The sequence below is a fragment of the Dama dama genome, chromosome X (assembly GCF_033118175.1).
Source record: "Dama dama isolate Ldn47 chromosome X, ASM3311817v1, whole genome shotgun sequence".
Classification (NCBI taxonomy): domain Eukaryota; kingdom Metazoa; phylum Chordata; class Mammalia; order Artiodactyla; family Cervidae; genus Dama; species Dama dama.
Genome location: NC_083714.1, coordinates 112658169 through 112680686, shown reverse-complemented (window position 1 = coordinate 112680686; position 22518 = coordinate 112658169). Strand labels below are relative to the sequence as shown.

The following is a 22518-nucleotide window of genomic DNA, read 5'->3' as shown; positions in this document are numbered from 1 at the left end:
ACGTGCCTATGCAGAAGAATTCCAAATAATTTATGTAGATACTTCACCCCTTAGGAGGTAGAGTGTATCTTCCCATTCCTTAAGTGTGGGCTATATATACATAGTCTCCTACCTACAAAGAGAACAGTCTGGAAAGAGGGAGAAAGGAGTAGCTTTACTAGAGAAACCTGACAAACACTATCTCAGCCAGGTGAAAGTGAAAGTTGCTCAGTCGTGTCCGACTCTTTGCGACCCCATGGACTCCACAGTCCATGGAATTCTCCAGGTCAGAATACTGGAGTGGATAGCCTTTCCCTTCATCAAGGGATCTTCCCAACCCAGGGACTGAACGCAGGTCTCCTGCATTGCAGGCAGATTCTTTACCCCCTGAGCCACCAGGGAAGCCCAAGAATACTGGAATGGGTAGCCTATCTCTTCTCCAGCAGATCTTCATGACCCAAGGATTGAACTGGGGGTTCCTGCATTGCAGGTGGATTCTTTACCAGCTGAGCTACCAGGGAAGCCCTGGTCAAGCCAGGTGGTCAAGATCAACATTAAGAGTGACATTATGAAAAAAAATTTTTTAAAAAAAGAGTGACATCATGTTGATAGTTTGTGTATTGGATATGAGGCGATGAGAATTTCATTTTCCTCTGTGGTCTTTCTCCCCCAAATTCATAACTCCAGTCTAATTGTGAATAAAAACACCAAACACATCCCCATTGAAGGACATGCTATAAAACACCTGACCACAACTCCTCCAAATCCTTGTCTCAGGCTCTGCTACTAGAAGAACACAAGCTAACAGAGCCTTCAAGTTCATTTAGTCCAGGAAAAGAATGTGTGAAGATGTGAAGTGACATCCCCCAGCTCCCACATTTAATTTGCAGAGCTGGGTCAGCGACTCACACAAAGTAAGTGCTCAAAAAACTATTGTTTGGGGACTTCCCTGGCGGTCCAGTGGTTAAGACTCTGCACTTCCACTGCAGGGGGAACAGGCATGATCCCTGGTCAGGGAACTAAGATCCCTCATGCCACTCAGCCAAAAAAAAATAAAATAAAATTATTGGTTGAAGAATTAAGAATGAAGGTGTAGAACCCACGTTTCCTGCCTGCTAGTTTGGTGCTCTTTCCAAGAAGCATTTTCCCTCAGTTGTTAAAAATTCCATAACATTTGGGGGTTATGATTTCATAGATAAACACACAGATGGAGGTGGTAACTGTCAGCCATTGGGACTAGAACCTATTCCTTATGAAAGGCTGTATGCTTTGAGGGGGGCAGGGACCACCCAGGAATGGTAAAGTTAGAAATTGGATGGGAGTTAAGATCAGAAATGGAAGGTAGTGGTATGTCACCAGGCTGAGTGGTACAAGCAGGAGCCTAGAGTTGTATCAGTGCATAAGTCAACAAATCCAAGCAAGAGAACTGGTGCATAAGGGGCAATAGGGTCACAACCCTGGCGAGAAGCAAGGTAGCAAAAAGTAAGATACATGCAGAATGGCCCTCGACAAGGTGCTATGGAAAGCCCTCCCCTATGGGGGGACCCTATAGAAGGGTCCTGTTGTCTTAAAGTGGCAGTGTTAAGAGTGGGCTACAAGTAATTCGCAAAATAGCAATTACTGAGATTTACAGTTTGCAGCACATTTTGCTAGTTGCCTATGCACTGCTCATTCTCCTCTTCTTTGTTATGAACAGGAACCCTATATTATTGGGGATGACAATGCACTCAGCTTGAAAACAATACTTTTCCAGCTTTCCCTGCAGATATTGATGGCTGATGAGGTGAAAGCAAAAGTCATTGCTTTAGACTTCTGAGAAAGTTTTGGAAAGGAAACTGACTAATGCAAGTGATTTAAACTTTTGCCCTTGCCCTTTCCTCCTGCCTACTGCCTTGAATGTATATATATAATGGCTGAGTTGCAACAGCCATCTTGGACCACAAAGCAATCTTCATGATGGAAGCCACGTACCAAATACAGGAGAGCAGAAAGAAGGATGCTGGGTCTTAGATGTGTGTGGTGGTGGTTTAGTCGCTCAGTCGTATCCAACTCTTGCGACTCTATGGACTGTAGCCTGCCAGTCTCCTCTATCCATGGGATTTCCCAGGCAAGAATACTGGAGTGGGTTGCCATTTCCTTCTTGAGCAGATCTTCCCAACCCAAGAATCAAACCCATGTCTCCTTCATTGCAGGCAGACTCTATACCACTGAGCTACCAGGGATTCCCCTAGATGTGTGCAGAGCTGCCATATCAGCCCTAGATGACTACCCTGAATTCCTTTCATGGGAGAAAAAAATAAACCCCTATCATGTTTAAGCCACTATACTTTGCATTTCTGTTACAGACTGTGAAGTCTAACCCTAACTGATACGTTAACCAAGGATCTTAAAGGAAGGGAAAATTTAAACTTTATGTATGAACTATCCTAAAGAAAAATGGTAGAGATGTTAAGTTTCCGAAGGTAATGATTAAGCCACTTAAATCCATCAACTGATGAATAAACAAAATATGATTCAGCCATACAATGGAATATTTTTTGGTGATAAAAAGTACAGACACATGCTACAACATAGATGAACCTTGAAAATGTTATACTAACGGAAAGAAGCCAGAGGTCACATGTTGTGCAATTCCATTTAAACAAAATGTCAAGGATAGGCAAATCAATAGAAACAGAAAGTTGATCAGTGGTTGTGTAGGGTTGTTGGAGCTTTAGGCGGATAAAGAATGACTGCTAATGCATATAAGGTTTCTTTTTGGCAGAATGAAAATGTTCTAAAAGTATACTATGGTAATGATTGCACAACTCTGTGAATGTACTAAAAACCATTATTGTGCATTTTAAATGGGTGAATTGCATGGTATGTGATTTATATCTCCATGAAACTAAGTAAGGAATTAAAAAATGAATGTAATGAATTGAAATACATCAAATAGACTAAAAACCCACAGGCTCATGATGATTTTTCTTTAAAAAAAAAAAGCTCTTTGATCATCTTTAGACAACATTGATGAATAAAGGTAAGGAATCAAGCATTTATTCTGCCTTTCTTATATGAACTGTACTTTAGGGTATACAAACAGTAAACAAAAGAAAGTTCTTTATTATAGAAAGTGAAAGTCGCTCAGTCGTGTCCGACTCTTTGCAACCCCATAGTCTATACAGTCCATGGAATTCTCCAGGCCAGAATACTGGAATGGGTAGCCTTTCCCTCCTCCAGGGGAATCTTCCCAACCCAGGGATCGAACCCAGGTCTCTCACATTGCAGGCAGATTCTTTACCAGCTGAGCCACAGGGAAGCCCCTTATTATAGAAAAATTTCCACTAATAAAGGTAAAAGAAATGACGAAATTACAATCTCACAAATGTGTAAGCCCTAATGAAATAATGGATCAAGGCAATGTTTTCCATCAGGTGAAAGGCTGATGGAAACTTTAAAAGAAGGACTAACAACAACAGAATCCAACGATTAATCTTAGCATCACTAAAAATGGGACAGCCAGACATTACAGGCCTCCTGATATGATGCAACAGGAAGTACACAGTACTGTTTACAAAGTACTTTTTTTAATTGAAGTGTAGTTGATTTACAACATTGTTACTGTCAGGTGTATAGCAAAGTGATTCAGATATATTTTTTTCAGGGATAGGTTATTACAAAATATTGAGTATACTACTTCCCTGTGTTATACAATAGGTCCTTGTTGTTTATCTGTTTTATATATAGTCATGTGTATATAATTCGTCCCTTCCCTGCTTTCCCCTTTGGTAACCATAAATTTGTTTTCTATGTGTGCGTCTATTTCTGTTTTGTATATAAGTTCATTTGTTAGAACATTCTCTAGCACCATACAGAAAAATAAACTCAAAATGGCGTAAGCCTGGATACTATATTCTTGCCAATAAAATCAAACCTGAATTTGATCAAGCCTCTAAACCTAATTGCCAATTTATAGGAAATACAGGGTTTAAAAGAGCATATTAAATGACAATGGAGGCATGGATACAATCAGCCAAATACTGACCGTGGGGAATTTGCCAGTGCAGATGTGTCCATTTTTTTCTGCAAACTGATAGCAAGAATATAAGAGGGTAAGTGTGTGGCATGGCCAAGGGAGGAAAGGGTAACCTATCAAAAAGACTTAAGATGGGCTGTAGCCTGCCAGGCTCCTCTGTCTTTAGGATTTCCCAGGCAAGAATATTGGAGTGAGTTGCCATTTCCTTCTCCAGGGGATCTTCCCAACCCAGGTACTGAACCTAGGTCTCCTGCATTATAGGCAGATTCTTTACCGACTGAGCTATGAGGGAATCCTAAGAAGTATATTAACCACATGCAAGGAGGGACTTTGTCTGGTTCCTCGTTTGAAGAAACTATTAAAATAAATAACTATGAGATAATGTGGAAGATTTTTGACTGGATACAAATGATATTTTAAAATTGTTAATATTTTTTAGTTATGATAAGGGTTATGTTTGGGAATAACAAATTTTTCTCTTTTAGAGATACATACCTAAATATTTACAGATGAGAAGACGTAATGTCTGGGACTTGCTTTAAGATAATCTCATGGTGGGGTGAGAAAAGTAGTTGGGAATGTAGATGAAAGAAAACCGGTTATCCGTTCATAATCATTGAAACCACGTGACAGGTACATGATGGTGCAAACACTGTCCGACTGGTAGATATGTTTGGAAATGTTCCAGAGGAAAAAGGGTTGTTGTTGTTTTTTTTAGCGTTCTTTGGAACATTGAGTTGAAGCTCGAGCATGTTTTCCACATAAATCCGTATGTTTTTTGCCTAGTAAAGTTTATGGGAATTCCTTTTTGCCTAATCTGACTAAATCAGATCATGAGGAGGGCAGAGAGGCACTCTTTGAAATCAGGTCTGGGTTTTTTGTTGTTTTTTTTTTTAATTGAAGTATAGTTGATTTGCAATGTTGTGTTAGGTTCTGGTGTATAGCAAAGCGATTCAGATATACAGATTCATGTTCTTTTCCTTTACTGTTTATCACAGGCCTGCGTTTGAGTGCTGGTGCCACTATTCACTAACTTTGTCAGATACTTAAACTTTCTGAAGCCTCAATTCCTTCACTGGTCAAGCAGGCATCATAATAAGAGCTTCTATCTCCTGGGGTGGTTGGGGGGGGATTAAACAAGATAGAGAATACAAAGCACTCGGCACAGTGCCTGGCAGCGCTCCATAAATATTAGGGGGCAGCTAATTCTTAATTGTTTCAATTGTCTATTGCGGGTTCACTTGGCTGGGCCGGGAGCTTCTTCTACTCTGTCTGCTGTCACCTGGGACTACAGTCATCTGGTGGTTGAACTGAGCTGGAACAACCAAGACGGCTCACACAGATGGCCGGCAGTCGATGCCAACCGTTGGCTGAGAGCTCAGCTAGGGCTGTTGTAGCTGTGGCCTCTCCTCACTTCATGGTGGCTGGGTTCGGAGAGGAAGTGCCCAAGAACAAAGTGGAAGCTGCCAGTTCTCAGGACCTGCAACTGGCCCAGGGTCACTTCTGCCACATTCTGTTGGTTAAAGAGTGACAAGCCCTGTTCAGACACAATGGGAGGGGAAAGGGACTCTACCTCGTAATTTGGACGGGGTCAGAGAACTTGTAGCCCTCTCTAATCCACCACCAACAGTGGGCCTGTTTCCTCAGTGCTTCGTCCAGAGATAAAAATATAGATTCCAAGAATCACACCAAAAAACCTTCAGTCTATGTCTCTAGAAGGTAATTAGACCACACTGGCTGATGTTTTTCCTGCTGCTCAGTCAACTAAGACAGGGCCTGGGGAATTGGAGGGGTTAGGCCGCCGCCCCTCACCCCTGAGAGGAGAAACTAGGCCAGGACCAAGTCTTCGCTGCAGAAACACCTTGGTATGAGTCAGTGGTTCTCAAAAATAATTCATGAGCCCAAATTAGGTCATCTATTTTTAATTTTTGTGGTTATTAATTTGACAAATTGTAATTCAATACTGTTCTCACAGGCAATAATTCTTGAGACTTGAGAAACTATTAGTATTCCCTTCTGAGGTATTCTTTCCTTAATTCTTTAGTGCCAAGGCATAACAAGCTTTCCATATGTTTCTTCTCTTACCCTTTGACCAGCAATTGCTGGCTCTCACGTATTCTCTGATATTAGTGAAAACACTGTCCAGGAGAGGTGTTTGTTTGTTTGATTTACTGTGCATTATACAAACACAAAGTTTGGGTAAGAAATATTTCCTAGAGCTAAAAAATGCAAAGTTAGTGGCAAGTCTGGGCAATGTGAGTTCTACATAAAGACAGACCTTTGCTTCTAATTGGAACATTTACAGTAAATAAATGACTGATAAAGACACCCGGTTGCCTCTATAAACAAGGAAGTGGGGAATCCAGCCATGCTGAACACTGTGTTTATTTTCTGTGGAAAGAGGATGTCAACTGCTAATCATGGGCATGCCACAGTTTAATTTCTACACAAGACCCCTTCCTGACTTTCTATAAAGCCAAAAAAAAAAAGAAGAAGAAGAAGAAGAAATGATGGCTAACTTTCTTTGTGCAGAATTAAGTGCTATTAATTTTAACATAGCTTATCAAAAAACCAACCAAACTAAAGCCCTGAGGTGCTTCTAAGCTTGGATTCATTTTGCTGTTGAAAAGATCCCAGCTAACAGCTGTGATATAAATGCATGGAGAAGGAAATAAACACTGGCTCTTTGACCATGATCTGGAAGTTATGTCAGAAGAGTCTGGCATTTTATCAATTGGCCATAAAGCAAATATGTGAGGGAGGGGATGGAGAGGAGGGAACGGTCACATATTACTGGCCCATTCTGAAGTTCTGAGCACATCAGAGCATACAGCTAGAGGCTCAGAATCATGATGACGCACAAGGGGGTAAAAGCATTTCCTTAGTAATGTCCTTCTCTAAGCTAAGACCCTTGCTGACATATTTGAGGAGATTTCTGCCTTGTTTGAGACTCTTTCTGACTTATTTAAGCCCTTCCTGACTTGTGTTGGCATTCTCTGGTGTCTCAGAGGGTAAAGAATCTGCCTGCAATTCAGGAGATGCGGGTTCAATCCCTGGGTCAGGGAGATCCCCTGGAGAAGGGAATGGCAATCCACTCCATTATTCTTGCCTGGAGAATTCCATGGACAGAGGAGCCTAGCAGGCTACAGTCCTTGAGATCACAAAGAGTCGGATACAACTGAGCAACTACCACTGACTTATTTTAGACTCAAGTCTGATGAATTAGATACCCTTCCTGATTTGTAGGGGACCCTTCCTAGCTCATTCGAGACTCTTCCTGACATGTTTGAGACCATCCTAACTTGTTTTAGACCTATCTTTTCATGTGAGGCAAGCTTCCTGACACATTTGAGCTAGTTCTGACTAGATTGAGATACCTCCTAATGGACTTAAGACCAGTCCTGAGGACTTTGACACACTTCCTGACATGTTTGAGACAGTCCCCAACATATTTGAGACTCATCCTGCCTGAGATTCTCTCCGACATATCTAAAACTCTGACAACTTGGAGATTCATTCTGATTTGTTTGAGACTCTTCCAAACTTGGGCTTCCCTGGTGGCTCAGACAGTATAGAATCTGCCTGCCAATGCAGGAGACACGGTTTGATGCCTGGGTCAGGAAGATCCCCTGGAGCAGGGAATGGCAACCCACTCCAATATTCTTGCCTGGAGAATTCCATGGACAGAGGTGAGATACACCCCGTGGGTTCACAGAGTCGGGCACAACTGAATGACTTAGCATGCATGCACTTCCAGACTTGTTCGAGAACTTTCCTGGTGTGTTTAAGACCATTCCTGATGTACTGAGACTATTCCTCTATGTTTGAGCCTCACGTACATATTTAAAACTCTTCTGAACTATTTCAGATGCCTCCTAACTTGTTTGAGATGATACCTGCCATGTTGGAGACCCCACTTGATATATTTCAGACCCTCCTGACATGTTTGAGACTCTTTGTGACTTGTTTGACAGCCTCTATCACTATGTGAGAAACTCTTTGACATGATCAAGACTCTTCCTCAGTTGTCTGAGACCCTGCCTAATCTATTTGAGAAACTTCCTCATGTATTTAAGCCTCTTCCAGACATGTTCCAGACACTTCGCTACTTGTTGGAGACTTCCTGACATTTTAGAGAACTAGGTTGATTATTTGAAACCCTCTCTTTCTGTCTGTGATCCTTCCAAAAATATTTGAGACCCTTCTTGACTTGTTGAGACTCTTCCTGGATGAGACCCTTCCTGAGGTAATGAAAGCACTTCCTGAGATCTTCCTGCCACGTTTGAGACAGTTCCTGGCTTGTTTGAGAACATTCATGACATATTTGAGACCCTTGAGATCAGACCCATATCTGATCCTTTCCTGGCTTGCTTCAGGCCTTTCCTGATATATTTGAGACTTGTGCTGACACATTTTGAAACTTTTCTGACTTGTTTGAGAGTGTACCTGAAGTATTTGAGACCCTTCCTGACTTGTTTTGACCATCTTTGTGGCTATGGGATACCATGCCCAAGTTGATTTAGTTTCTTTCTGATAGAATCTTATCTGTTTGAGACCTTTCCTGACTTATTTTCGATGCCTATTGAATATGAGATCCTTCCTGATGTATTTGGGACTCTCCTTGACTTCTTTGAGACCATTTCTGACATATTTGAGACTCTAGCTGACGTAATGAGACCCATCCTAATAGATTCAAGAACTTTCCTATTTGAAACTCTTCCTGTTAATTTGAGATGCTTCCAGACTTCTTTGGGATTATTCCTGAAATGTTTCCAGCTTCTCCTGGTGTGTTTGAGATTCTTCCTGGCTACTTTAAGACTGTTCCTGACTTGTTTTAAGCTACTTCCTAATGTATTTGAGCCCTTCCTAACATGTTTAAAGCTCTTCTTCACTGAGCCACTTCCTGTCATGCTTGAGACATTTGCTGATGTATTTGAACAACTCTGGCATGGTTGAGACCTTTTATGACATACTTGAGATTTCCAGCTTCCATGTTTGAGACACTTGCTAACCTACTTGAGAATTGTCCTGATGTCTTGAAAGACTCCTTGATTTATTCGAAATCCTTCCTGATATATTTGAGACTCATCCTAACTTGTTTTGACATTTCTTTTGAGGTTTTTGAGACTCTTTCTATTGGAGACCCTTCCAGATGTATTTTGTTTTTGTCATTGTTGTTTTTTGCCCCACCTCAAGGCATGTAGGATCTTGGTTCCCAGACCAGGGATTGAACCCACGCCCTGCAGTAGAAGCATAGAGCCTTCAGTACTGGACCACCAGAGAAACCCTCCTTCTGGATGTATTTTAAATTATTCCTGAGGAATCTGAGACTCTGACAAGTTTGAGATCGTTCCCTATTGTTTGAGACTCTTTCTAATGTATTTGAAAACCTTTCTGACTTGTTTGAAACTCTTCCTGAGCTGTTATAGACCATTCCCAAAGTATCTGAGACTTTTCCTGGTTCTGAGATCGTAACTGATGTACTTAAAACTCTTCCTGATTACATTCAAATACTAAATTTTTGGGAGACACTTCCTGACATATTTGAGAATATGCTTGCCTGTGGTAGAAACTCCAAGTCTGAGGCCCTACTTGACATTTTTGAGACCCTGGGAAAGATTGATGGCGGGAGGAGAAGGGGACGACAGAGGATGAGATGGTTGGCTGGCATCACCGACTCAATGGACATGAGTTTGAGCAAACTCTGGGAATTGGTAATGGACAGGGAAGCCAGGCGTGCTACAGTCCATGGGGTCACAAAGATTTGGACACAACTGAGAGACTGAACTGACTTTGGACTGTTGGAGACTCTGATGATTTTGGCACCGTTATTCATTTGTTTCATGGCCTTTTTGGCCCTTGGAAAGCCTCCCAGACATGTTTGAGACCCTTCCTGATGAGTTACAATCCTTGCTGAGGTATATGAGAATTTTCTGACATAGTGAAGACTATTACTCACTTGTTTGAGACTTTTCCTGACATATTTGAGATTTCTCAGTTTGAGATGCTTTCTGACTATTTAACACTATCCTGACAGTTTTTTTTTTTTTCTTTTTCTTGGCTGTGCTGCGTTCCTTGTGAGATCTTAGTTCCCCAACCAGAGATTGAACCTGGGCCCTGTCAGTGAGAGCACAGAGTCCTAACTACTGGACCACCAGGGGAATACCCTTTCCTGACTATTTTTTAATTCTTAATTGTTTGAGACACTCCCCGATGTATTTGAAACCCATTTTGACAAGCTTGAAACTCTTCCTCTCTATTTACCACATTTCCTCATACATTTGACACCATTCCTGAAGTATCTGAGATTCTTCCTGTCTCTGAGACCCTTCCTGGTGAATGTAAAACTTTTCTTGACAACCCTCAGATAGACTCTTATCTGTTGAAGACACTCTTGCACAAGTTTGAGACTCCACCTTTCTACTGTGTGAGCCTTCTTAACCAGATGAGACCTTTCTTGACTTGTTTCACAACATTTTCAACCGACTGAGATACTTCTGACATATTTGAGATGTTCCTGAGAAAATTCTTCACATATTTAAGACTTTTCCAGATAGTATGATCCTTTGTGACTTGCTTGAGATGTTACCTGCCATGTTTGAGACCCTTCCTCACCTGTGTGAGATTCTTCCTGAGGTGTTAAAAGATTCTCCTTATATTTGAGAGTCTGCTTCTTGGGGTGAGACACTTCCTAATATATCCGAGACCTTTCCTGAGTTGCATCCAAGCTTCCTGATGTATTCTTCTCTGTTTGAGACCATTCCTGAAACATTTAAGGAACTTCCTGACCTTAAAACTTCTGCTGAAATGTTTGAAACAATCTATGACTTACTTGAGAAATATACAGATATGTTTGAGACCCTTATGGTTGTTTTTGAAATCCTTTATCTCTGTTGAAACCCTCACTGATGTCTTTAAACCTTTTCCTAATGACTTTGAGATGCTTCCAGAATTGTTTAAGAAGATTTCTGATAAATCTGAGATCCTTTTTTTCTGTTTGTGAGGCTTCCTGACACCTGAGTCCCTGAGTCCCTTCATAATGCTTCCGTCTCCTCCTGATAGAGTTGGGATTCTTCCTGATGTATTTGAGGCCCTTCTTGACTTTTGAGACTGTACTTAACATGGTGACACTCTCTTGTATCTGAGACACTTCTTTTCTGTTTGAGATCTTTACTGGCTTATTAATAACTCTTCTTAACTACTTTGAGAAACTTCTTGACTTGTTTGAGATATTTTGTCATGTACTTTCTCTCTGTTTCAAATACTTCCTGACAAGTTTAAGACTCCTCTGTATGTGTTTGAGACCATTCGTGCTGTATTTAAGAACCTTTCTTGTGTCGGACTTCCCTGGTGCTCCGGTAATTAAGAATCTGCCTGCCAATGAAGGAGGCATGGGTTCGATCTCTGACCCAGGAAGATTCCATGTGCTGCGAAGCAACTAAGCCCATGCAAAACTACTGAGCCTGTGCTGTAGGACCTGGGAGCCACAACTACTGAAGCCTGAGTGCCCTAGAGCCCATGACTCACAACAAGAGAAGTCACCACAAGAGAAGTCCACACACCACAGCTAGAGAGTAACTTCAACTCGCTGCAACTAGAGAAAATCTGCACGCAGCAATGAAGACCCAGCATAGCCAAAAATAAATAAATAAACATATATATATTTTTTTTTAACTGTTAAAAAATAATGAACCTTCCTTGTGTATTGAAGACTCCTCCTGAAAAGTTGAGCGTAACCATGCCTTCAGATTCTACATGACATATTTGAGACCTTCTCTGACATGCCTGAGACACTTCTTCTTTTGAGACTTTGATTGAAATCTTTGCACCCTTTCTGGACATGCTGGAGACCCTTCCTTTATGTCTGAGACCCTTCCTGACAAAATTAAAACTCTTCCTGACTATTTTGAATCCTGATGGTCCACTTTGAGAGAATTGATGATTTCAGACTTTTTCTCTTTCTTGGCAACAATTCCTGTCTTGAGACACATCCTAACACCCTTGAGACTCTTCTGATGTATTTGATATCTCTATTGTATTTAGGTTTACAGGACTGCTATTTAAAAAAAAAAAAAAAGGTTCCACAAACTGTGTGTCTTAAAACAACAGAAAGTATCAATAATTCCCTCACAGTTCAGGAGCCCAGAAGTCTGAAATCAAGGTATCAGCAGGACTGATTCCTTCTGCAGGTTCTGAGGGGGTATCTGTTCTATGTCTCTCTCCCAGCTTCTTTTGGTTGCTGGCAATTCTTGGCATTCCTTGATTTGTGGACATATCACTCCAATCTCTGCCTCCGCCTTCACAGGGCATTCACCTCCCTATGTGTCTTCACACGGCCTTCCTATAAGGACAGCAATCATTGAATGTAGGGCCCACCTTAATCCAGTATGGCCTCATCTTTACTAATTACATTCGCAAACGCTCTATTTCCAAATAAGGTCACATCCTGAGGTTCCAGGTATATATGAATTTGGGTGGGAGGGAGGCATTATTCAACCCAGGTGCATGTACTAACATATTTGAGATCCTTCCTAACTGTTTGGAAGATCCCCTGGAGAAGGAAATGGCAACCCACTCCTGTATTCTTGTCCAGGAAATCCCAAGGACAGAAGCACCTGGTGAGTTAAAGTCCATGGGGTTGCAAAGAGTCAGACACAACTGAGCGCATGTGCGCATGCTAAATGTTTGAGACCCTTGAAGACACATTGCAAATGGTCAGATGAATTTGAGACCCTTTCTGACTTGAGATGCTTCCTGATTTTTTTGAGAATTTCCCTAATGTATTTGAAGCCCTATCTAACTTGCTTGCGACTCTTTCTGTTCGAGTCTTCCTGAATTCCTGACACGTCTGAGATTGTTCCTGCCATATCTACTACTCTTGTTGACGTATTTGTGAATCTTCCCAATTTATTTGAGCTACTTGCTGACTGAGACTGTTCCTGGTATATTTGAGACTTCTGTCTCTTTTACTGCATTCCTGATGGATTTGAGCAGCTTCCTACCCATTTAACACTCTTTCTGACATGTTTGAGAAGACCTCATGAATCTTTTGAGACTCTTCCAGATGTATAAGGGACCTTTTCTGATGTTCTTGAATCCCTCCTCAACTTGGCTGTTATCTTTCCTGACAAGCTCAAAACATCTGAGATGTATCTGAGATACTTCCTGCTCTTTGAAACACTTTACTGACTTATTTCTAGCTTGTCCTTACTATTTTGAGAACTTTTCTGAATTATTTGAGATGATTCCTGATGTATGTGAGACACTTTCTGCTCTGTTCTGGCTTCTTCCTGACAAGTTTGAGGGTCTTCCCGGAGACAGTTCTTGCTATATTCGAGAACCTACCTCGTGTATTTAAGATTTCCTGACATACTTAAGAACTTTCAAGACTTGTTCAAGATTCTCCATGACATATTAAACACCTTGTCAAAATTGCCTAAGACCCTTCTTAACTTATTTGAAACTTTACCTGACACATTTGAGACCCTTCTGGAGGTGTTTGGGTCTCTTTCTCTCAGTTTGAGGTGCTTACTGACTTATTTTACAAGTTCTTCTTGACTACTTTGAGAACCTTCCAGACTTCAGGTGATTCCTGGTGTATTATCTGAGACTCTTTTCCTCTGTTTGCAACACTTACTGATATGATTGCTACTCTACCTGGTGTATTAGGTTCCTCCCAATATACCTGAGGCTCTTTACCCTCTCAGTTGTATCGAGACACTTCCTTTCTGTTTGAGACCCTTATCTACACCTTCAAGACTTGCTTCCCAACTCAAAATCACTTAGTGAAATGCTTAAGACCCTTCCAGAAGTATTCAAGACACTTACTGAACCTCACTGACAAATGTTCTTCACAACTACTTCGAGATCCTTCCAGTCTGATTGAGAGGATTCACAATGCATTTCAGATCCTTCCTCTCTCTTGACACTTCCTGTCGTGTTCGAGACACAACTTGTCATGTCTGAGACTCTTTCTGATGATAATGAGCCCCTCCCCCTCCCATGTATTTGAAACACTCTGTGACATGCATGACCCTTCTTGATGTATTTGAGACCCTCCCTTTTGGACAGGTATGTGAAGTATTTGGGACTGTTCCTCTCTGAGACATGTCCTGGCTTGTTGGAGATGCTCCGTGATATGTCTGCAACTTCCTGACTTGTGTGAGATACTTCCTCACATGCTAGAGACTGTTCCCTACACACTTGCCATTCTTTCTGATAGTTTTGAAAATCTTCTTGCTGTCTTTGAGACACTTCCTGACTGTTTGAGACCATTCGTGACATATTTGAGATTCTTCCTATCTCTCTATAATCATTCCTGACAGATTTGAGAACGTTCCTTTCCTATCTGTGATTCTTCCTGACGTATTTGAGAGTCTTCATAACATCTTTGAAACTCTTCCTGACATCTGTGAAATCTTTTCTAACTTGCTTGAGACTCTTCCCAACTTGTTTGAGAATCTTCTTGACATGGTTAAAACTCACAAATGAACTTGAGCCACTTCCTTCAGTTCAGTAAACCTGACTGATTTATTTATGGTCCATCCTTACTACCTTGAGAACATTCTCACTTATTTGAGATGCTTCCTTATGTATTTGAGACTTTCCGTCTCTGTTCTAGACTGTTCTGGAGAAGTTTAAGATGCTTCCAGTCATGTGTGAGATTTTTCCTCACATATCTGAGAACCTTCCTGACATATTTAAACCCCTTCCTGACATGTTTTAGAGCACCCATGACTTCTTTGAGACTCTTCCTGATATACTAGGAACATTTATTTCTACTTGCTTGAAATCTTCCCTCCTCAACTTACTTGAAACCTTTCTTGACAAGTTTGAGACTCTTCTGAAGGTATTTAGATGTCTTTCTCTCTCTCTGAGACCTTTATGTACTTGTTTGACTTGTTTGAGAATATTCCTGATGCATGCAAGGCCCTTCCTCTCTACTCACGACATTCCTAATAGGTTTGAGAAACTTCTTGACTTGTGTGCTCTTCTTCCTGATGTATTTGAAAGCTTTCCTAATTCATTTGAGTCCCTCCCTTCCTGAGATGTTGATTCTCTGGGTTGTATCAGAGACACTCCATTTTCTTTTGAGACTCTTACTGACTTATTCATAACCCTTTCTTATTACTTTGAGAAGCTTCCAGTTTGGTTTGAGAGGATATGTGATATATTTCAGATCCTTCTTCTCTCTTTGTGACACTTCTTGTCATGTTTGAAGCACATCTTGACATGATGAGTCTCTTCCTGTCCACTTGAGATGTACCTGCTATGTTTGAAACACTTACAAAGTTGAGGCTCTTCCTGACTGACTCTCTCTGACTTGCCCAAGACCCTTCATGACATGTTTGAGACCAGTAGTTATTTCTTTATTTGACACTCTTCCTGACAAGTTTGAGACTCCTTGACATATTGTGACCTTTCTCAACTATTGGAGACTGTTGCTCTCAGTCCGAGGCATTTACCTATTTGAAACACTTCCTTACTTTGAAAGTGTTCCTGGTTTGTTTGAGATGATTTGTGATGGTTGAGACGCTGTTTCTCTAATTGTGACCCTTTGTGTTTGAAAGGGTGAAACACTTTTGAAACACGTTTCAAAACATGTTTGAAAGGGTGAAACGTGTTTGAAAGGGTGAAATATGTTTGAAACACTTCCTGACAGTTTGAGACCCTTCCTAATAGATGACACTTTTCCTAAATTGCTGGACTGTTTAGGACCATTCGAACGGGCTTCTCTGGTGGCTCAGACAGTAAGAATCTGCCCGCAATGCGGGAGACCTGGGTTCAATTCCTGCATCAGGAAAATCCCCTGGAGAAGGGAAGGGCAGTCCACTCTAGTATTCTTGCCTGGAAAACCCCATGGACAGAGGAGCCTGGCAGGCTACAATCCATGGAGTCACAAAGAGTTGGACACAACTAAGCAGCTAACACTTTTACTTTCACTTTAGGACCATTAGAGACATATTTTACACTCTGCCTGACAAATTTGAGATACTTCCTTACCAGTGTCAGACCCTTCCTGACTTGTTTGAGTTGACTCAGTTCAGTTCAATTCAGTTGCTCAGTCGTGTCCAACTCTTTGTGACCCCATGAACCGCAGCACGCCAGGCCTCCCTGTCCATCACCAACTCCCGAAGTCCACCCAAACCCATGTCCATTGAGTCAGTGATGCCATCCAACCATCTCATCCTCTGTCATCCCCTTCTCTTCCTGCCCTCAATCTTTCTCAGCATCAGGGTCTTTTCAAATGAGTCAGCTCTTCATATCAGGTGGCCAAAGTATTGGAGTTTCAGCTTCAACATCAGTCCTTCCAATGAACACCCAGGACTGATCTCCTTTAGGATGGACTGGTTGGATCTCCTTGCAGTCCAAGGGACTCTCAAGAGTCTTCTCCAACACCACAGTTCAAAAGCATCAATTCTTTGGCGCTCAGCTTTCTTTAGAGTCCAACTCTCACATCCATACATGACCACTGGAAAAACCACAGCCTTGACTAGATGGACTTTTGTTGACAAAGTAATGTCTCTGCTTTTCAATGTGGTGTCTAGGTTGGTCATAGCTTTTCTTCCAAGGAGCAAGCGTCTTTTAATTTCATGGCTGCAATCACCATCTGCAGTAATTTTGGAGCCCAGAAAAATAAAGTCAGCCACTGTTTCCACTGTTGAGTTGACTACTCTATTAGATATTCCTCTTGACTATTTTAGTCTCTTCCTGCTGGTAACATGACTCCTGGTATATTTGAGATCCTCCGTAATGTATTGCCATTTTTCCTAACTATTTGACCCTTTCTCATAAAATTTTAAGATCTTTATTTTTTGAGATCCTTCTTAGAGATTTGATACTTTTCTTGATAACATGACACCTTTCCTTTGAATTTGAGATCTTTAGTGATGTATTTAAGATGTTCATTTCAGTTTGGAGCCCTTACTAACACATTATGAAATCTTCCTGACTATGTTGAGATGATTTCTGTTGTATTTGAGACATCTCCTCTCTTTGAGAGCATTTATGATGCATTTGTGACACTTCCTGATCTATTTAAACCTTTCCTATATGACTGAGACCCTTCTTGTTTTATCTATGACCCTTCCTGAGATAACTGAAACTCTTCCTTACCATATGGCTTCCCCAATAGTTCAGCTGGTAAAGAACCTGCCTGCCAATGCAGGATACACAAGAGACACGAGTTTGATCCCTGGGTCGGTAAGATCCCCTGGAGAAGGAAATGGCAGCCCACTCCAGTATTCTTGTCTTGAAAATTCCATGGACAGTGGAGCCTGGTGGGCTACAGTCCATGGGGTCACAAAGAGTCAGACATGACTGAGTGCACTCACACACACATACACATATACTTTACCATATGGCTCAGCAATTTCACTTCTAGGTATATACTCCCTGAGAAATAAAAACTGATGTTCACACAAAACTTGTACTCAAATGTTCATAGTAGCATATATTATATTGTTTATACTTTTGGCTATTATTAATTTCTATTATTAATATAAAAATTGAAACAACCCAAATGTCTACCAACTGATGAATAAATAAAAATGTGATATATCCATACAATGGAATATTATTCAGCCATAAAAAGAAATGAAGTAACTCATATATACTATAGCATAGATGGATCTTGAAGACATTACACTAAGGGAAAGAAACCAGGGAAGAAAAGGTCACATATTATATGATTCCGTTTATATGAAATGTCAAAATAGGCAAATTCATAGAGACAGAAAGTAGATTAGTCATTGTCAGTAGCTTTGGGTAGGGAGGAATGGTGAGTGACTGCTAAAGGGCATGGGGTTAGAGTGATTCTTAGAGTGATGAAAATATTCTGCAATTAGATAGTGGTGATGGTTGCAAGACCTTGTATACACACTAAAAGCCACTAAATTATATACTTTAAAGTAGTGAATTTTACTGGATGTGAATCATGTCAACAAGAAACTCTATTACAAAAACAACACTCTTCCTGATGACTTTCAATTTTGAGAGACTTCTTGATATACTTAAGATCTGTTCTGACTTTTTAAGACCTTTAAGAACATGTTTGAGACATGAAAACATACTCCTCCTGATGTGTTTTTAAGGTTATGCATGGTTTTATTTTTCTCCAGCTTTATTGGGATGTACTTGACATTTAACATTGTGTAACTTTAAGGTATACAATGTGATCATCTGATACACGTGTATATTGTGAAATGATTACCACAATAAGGTTAGTTAACACCTCCATTACCTAATATAACTACCTTTTCTATGTGTGTGGTGAGAACATTTAAGATTAACTCTCTCAGCAACTTTCAAGTATATAATAAACTATTGTTAAATATACTCACCATAATATACATTAGATCTCCAGAACCTGTTCATCTTACAAGTTTATACTCTTTGACCAACATATCCCATTTCTCCCAACACCACCACCCCCACACCAGCTGCTGGCAACTGCCATTATACTGTTTCTATGAGTTCAGCCTTGTCAGAGTCCATATATAAGGGAGATCATTCAGCATTTATCTTTTTTTTTTTTAATATGGAACGCTTCACGAATTTGCATGTCATCCTTGCACAGGGGCCATGCTAATCTTCTCTGTATCATTCCAATTTTAGTATATGTGCTGCCGAAGCGAGCACTCAGCATTTATCTTTATCTGACTTATTTCATTTAGCATAATGCCCTCAAGGTCCATCCAGGTTTTCACAAATGGATTTCCTGCCATTTTATGGCTGAATAATATTCCTGCATGTATATGTATATATCACATTTTCTTCATCCATTCTTCAACTAATGGGCCTTTAGCTTATTTCCTTATATTGGCTGTTGTTAATAATGCCATACTGAACATAGGAGTGCAGATATCTATTTCAGATCCTGATTTCAATTCCTTTGGATATATACCCAGAAATGGGATTGCTAAATCATATGGTAATTCTATTTTCAAGGTTTTAAGGAACCTCTATACTGTTTTCCAAATGGTTGTACCAATTTACATTCCCACCAACGTCAGTAAATGTTTTTTCTGCATTCTTGCCACCACTTGTTATCTCTTGTCTTTTTGATGATAACCATTCTAACAAGTATGAGGTGATAGCTCACTGTGATTTTGATCTGCATCTCCATGACGATTGGTGATATTGAGCACCTTTTCGTGACTTGTTGGCCATTTGTATGTATTCTTTGGGAAATGTCTTTTCAGGCCCTTTAACCATTTTTAATTGAGTGTTTTGTTGTTTTTTTTTTTCTTTTTGTTATTGAGTTGTATGAGTGCCTTATCTATTTTGAATATTAGCCTATCATCAGATACAAGGTCTGCAAATATTTTCTCCCATTCCATAGGTTGTCTTCATTTTGTTTATTTCTTCTTTCACTGTGCAGAAGCTTTTTAGGTTGCTATAGTCCCACTCATTTATTTTTGCTTTCATTGTTTGTGCTTTTGGTGTCACATAAAAAAATCACTGCCAAAAATCATTAAGGAATTTTTCCCTTATGTTTTTTTCTGGGAGTTTTATGGGTTCAGGTCTTATGTCTAAGTCTTTAATCAATTTTGAGTTAATTTTTGTGAGTGATGTAACATAGGGATCCATTTCATTATTTTACATGTGAATATCCAGTTTTCCCAATGCCATTTATTGAAAACACTATCCTTTCCCCAGAGTATTCTTGGCTCCCTTGTCAAATATTGTTGACAGTATGTGCATGGTTTTGTTTCTGGGTTCTCAGTTCTGTTCCATTTGCCTATGTGTCTATTTTGATGCCAGTAGTATACTGTTTTTATAACTATAGCTTTGTAATATACTTTGAAATCAGGAAGTACAATGCCTCCAGTTTTGTTCTTCTTTCTCAAAAGTTCTTTGGCTATTCAGTCTTTTGTACTTCCACATGAATTTTAGGATTGTTTTCCTATTTCTGTGGAAAATGTCATTGGAGGACTTTCCTGGTAGTCTAGTGGTTAAGAATCTGCCTGTCAATGCAGGGGACATGGGTTTGATCCCTGATCGGGGAGGACCCCACATGCTACAGGGCAGCTGGGTCCATGCACCACAACTACTGAAGGCCACTCGCCTAGGGCCCATGCTTGGCAACAAGAGAGCCCACCGCAGAGAGAAGCCCATGTACCACAACTAGAGTGTAGCTCCTGCTCACCACAACTAGAGGAAGCCCACACACAGCAATGAAGACCCAGCACAGTCAAAAAGAAAGAAAGAAAATTTTTTAAATGCCACCAGAATTTTGATAGAGATGCACTGAATATATAAATGGCTTTGGAAAGTATGGACATTTTAATAATATTAATTCTTCTAATCCATGAACACAGGATATCTTCCCCTTTTTTGTGTCTTCTCAATTTCTTTCATCAAAGTCTTATAATTTTCAATGTACACATCTTTTACCTCTTTGGTTAAAATTTTCCCTAACTATTTTAGGGAACTATTTTTAGAACTATTTTCCTAACTATTGTATTGTTTTTAATGCTATTATTAATGAGATTGTTTTCTTTTTCAGATATTTCATTGTTAGCATATAGAAATGCAACTGATTTTGTATCCTGCAACTTTTCTGAATCTACTGATTAGCAGTTTTTTTTGTGAAGACTTTAGGATTTTCTACATGAGATTTTATTATCTGCAAACAAAAACAATTTTATTTTTTGTTTATATATAAGTCACAGGTGTACATTATAATTTGACAGCTATACACACTATAATGTGATCACTGCCAAAAGTCTAGTTACTATCCATCCCCATATAATTGACTCCCTTCATCCCTTTCACCCACCCCCAACCCCTTTCCTCTCTGGTAATCAAGCTGTTCTCTGTATCTATGAGTTTGCTTTTGTTTTGTTTAGATTCTACATTTAATTGAAATCATACAGTGTTGGTCTTTTTCCTTCTGACTTATTTCACTTAGCATAATACCCTGAAGGCCCATCCATGTTATCACAAATGACAACATTCTTTTTGGCTGAGTAGTATTCCATTGTATATATACACCTCATCTTCTTTTTCCATCCCTCAGTCAATGAACACTTATGTTGTTTCCATATCTTGGCTATTGTACATAATGCTACAATGAATATAGGGGTGCCTATATTTTTTCAAATCAGTATTTTCATATTCTTGAGATAAATACCCAGAAGTAGAAATGCTGGGTCATATGGTAGTTTCCTTATGGCTCAGCTGGTAAAGAATCCACCTGCAATGCGGGAGACCTGGGTCCGATCCCTGGATTGGGAAGATTCCCTGGAGAAGGGAAAGGCTACCCACTCTAGTATTCTGGCCTGGAGAATTCCATGGACTGTACAGTTCATGGGGCCACAAAGAGTTGGATATGACTGAACAACTTTCACTATCCACTATGGTAGTTCTATGTCTTCCCTGGTGGCTCAGATGGTAAAGAATCTGCCTGCAATGCAGGAGGCCCGGGTTCAATCCCTTTGTGGGGAAGATGCCCTGGAGAAGGGAATGGCTACCCTCTAGTCTTCTTGCCTGTAGAATTCCATGGACAGAGGAGCAAGAAGAGCTACAGTCCATGGAGTCGCAAAGAGTCATACACAACCAAGTAACTAACACTTTCACTGTCACTTTTCATGGTAGCTGTATTCTTAATTTTTTTTTAGAAATCTGCATACAGGCGTGCTGCGGTCAAGATGGCGGCGTCCAGCCGCGCGCAGGTGCTGGACCTGTACCGCGCGATGCTGCGGGAGAGCAAGCGCTTCGGCGCCTACAATTACCGAACTTACGCCATCAGGAGGATAAGAGACGCCTTCAGAGAAAACAAGAATGTGAAGGATCCTGTAGAAATTCAAGCCCTGGTGAATAAAGCCAAAAGAGACCTGGGCATAATCCGTCGGCAGGTCCACATTGGCCAGATGTATTCGACCGACAAGCTTGTCATTGAGAATCAAGAGAAGCCCCGGGCCTAGGAGCCGGGACCAGCCTCCAACAGCAGCGTGGACCACCGGCAGCATCTGTTCTGTTTGCCGTGGGGCCCCTAGCAGACCTCAAGGGGCCCCTGCATCAGCTTTAAATATCCTCACTCTGCCTGCCCTCCAGGAACTGATGAACTGAGCGAAGTGTCCCCTCTTCTGCAGCCTTAGTGACAGAGGTCAGCTGTCGCTGGCTGTCCTCGGTTCAAGCGTCAGGATGAAGAGCTGGAGCGCCTCGAGGGAAGGCGGTGTACAGTGGTGTCTCGTCCACCCCACCCCTCTCTGCGGCTCCGCAGCACCTGTATAAAGCATTTCCAGACGTGTTTCTCAGTCCTTGACAATAAATGAAAGCGTCTCCCTGGCCTTCTCTACCAGAAAAAAAAAAAAAAAAAGAAATCTGCATACAGTTTTCCATAGCGGCTGCACCAATGTACAATCCCTCCCAACAGTGTACAAGGATTCCCTTTTCTCCATATCCTCTCCAATATTTGTTATTTCTTGTCTTTTTGATAACAGCCACTCTAATAGGTATGGGTGGGATGATATCTTACTGTGGTTTTGATGTGCATTTCCCGAATAATTAGTGAT

The 22518-nt window shown here is 40.7% G+C and overlaps 1 protein-coding gene and 1 non-coding gene across 2 annotated transcripts; one reads left to right on the top strand and one right to left on the bottom strand.

The window, feature by feature from the left end:
- Nucleotides 1-18530: 18530 nt before the first annotated feature.
- Nucleotides 18531-18637, bottom strand: LOC133053229 (U6 spliceosomal RNA). The gene has a single exon (XR_009692163.1). It is a non-coding gene; the product is annotated as a U6 spliceosomal RNA (small nuclear RNA).
- A 3004-nt stretch (nt 18638-21641) lies between these two features.
- LOC133051498 (LYR motif-containing protein 4) lies at nt 21642-22298 on the top strand. The gene has a single exon (XM_061135950.1). It carries the CDS (start codon nt 21652-21654, stop codon nt 21925-21927), a length of 276 nt encoding a protein of 91 aa, XP_060991933.1. The 5' UTR covers nt 21642-21651; the 3' UTR covers nt 21928-22298.
- Nucleotides 22299-22518: the final 220 nt, after the last annotated feature.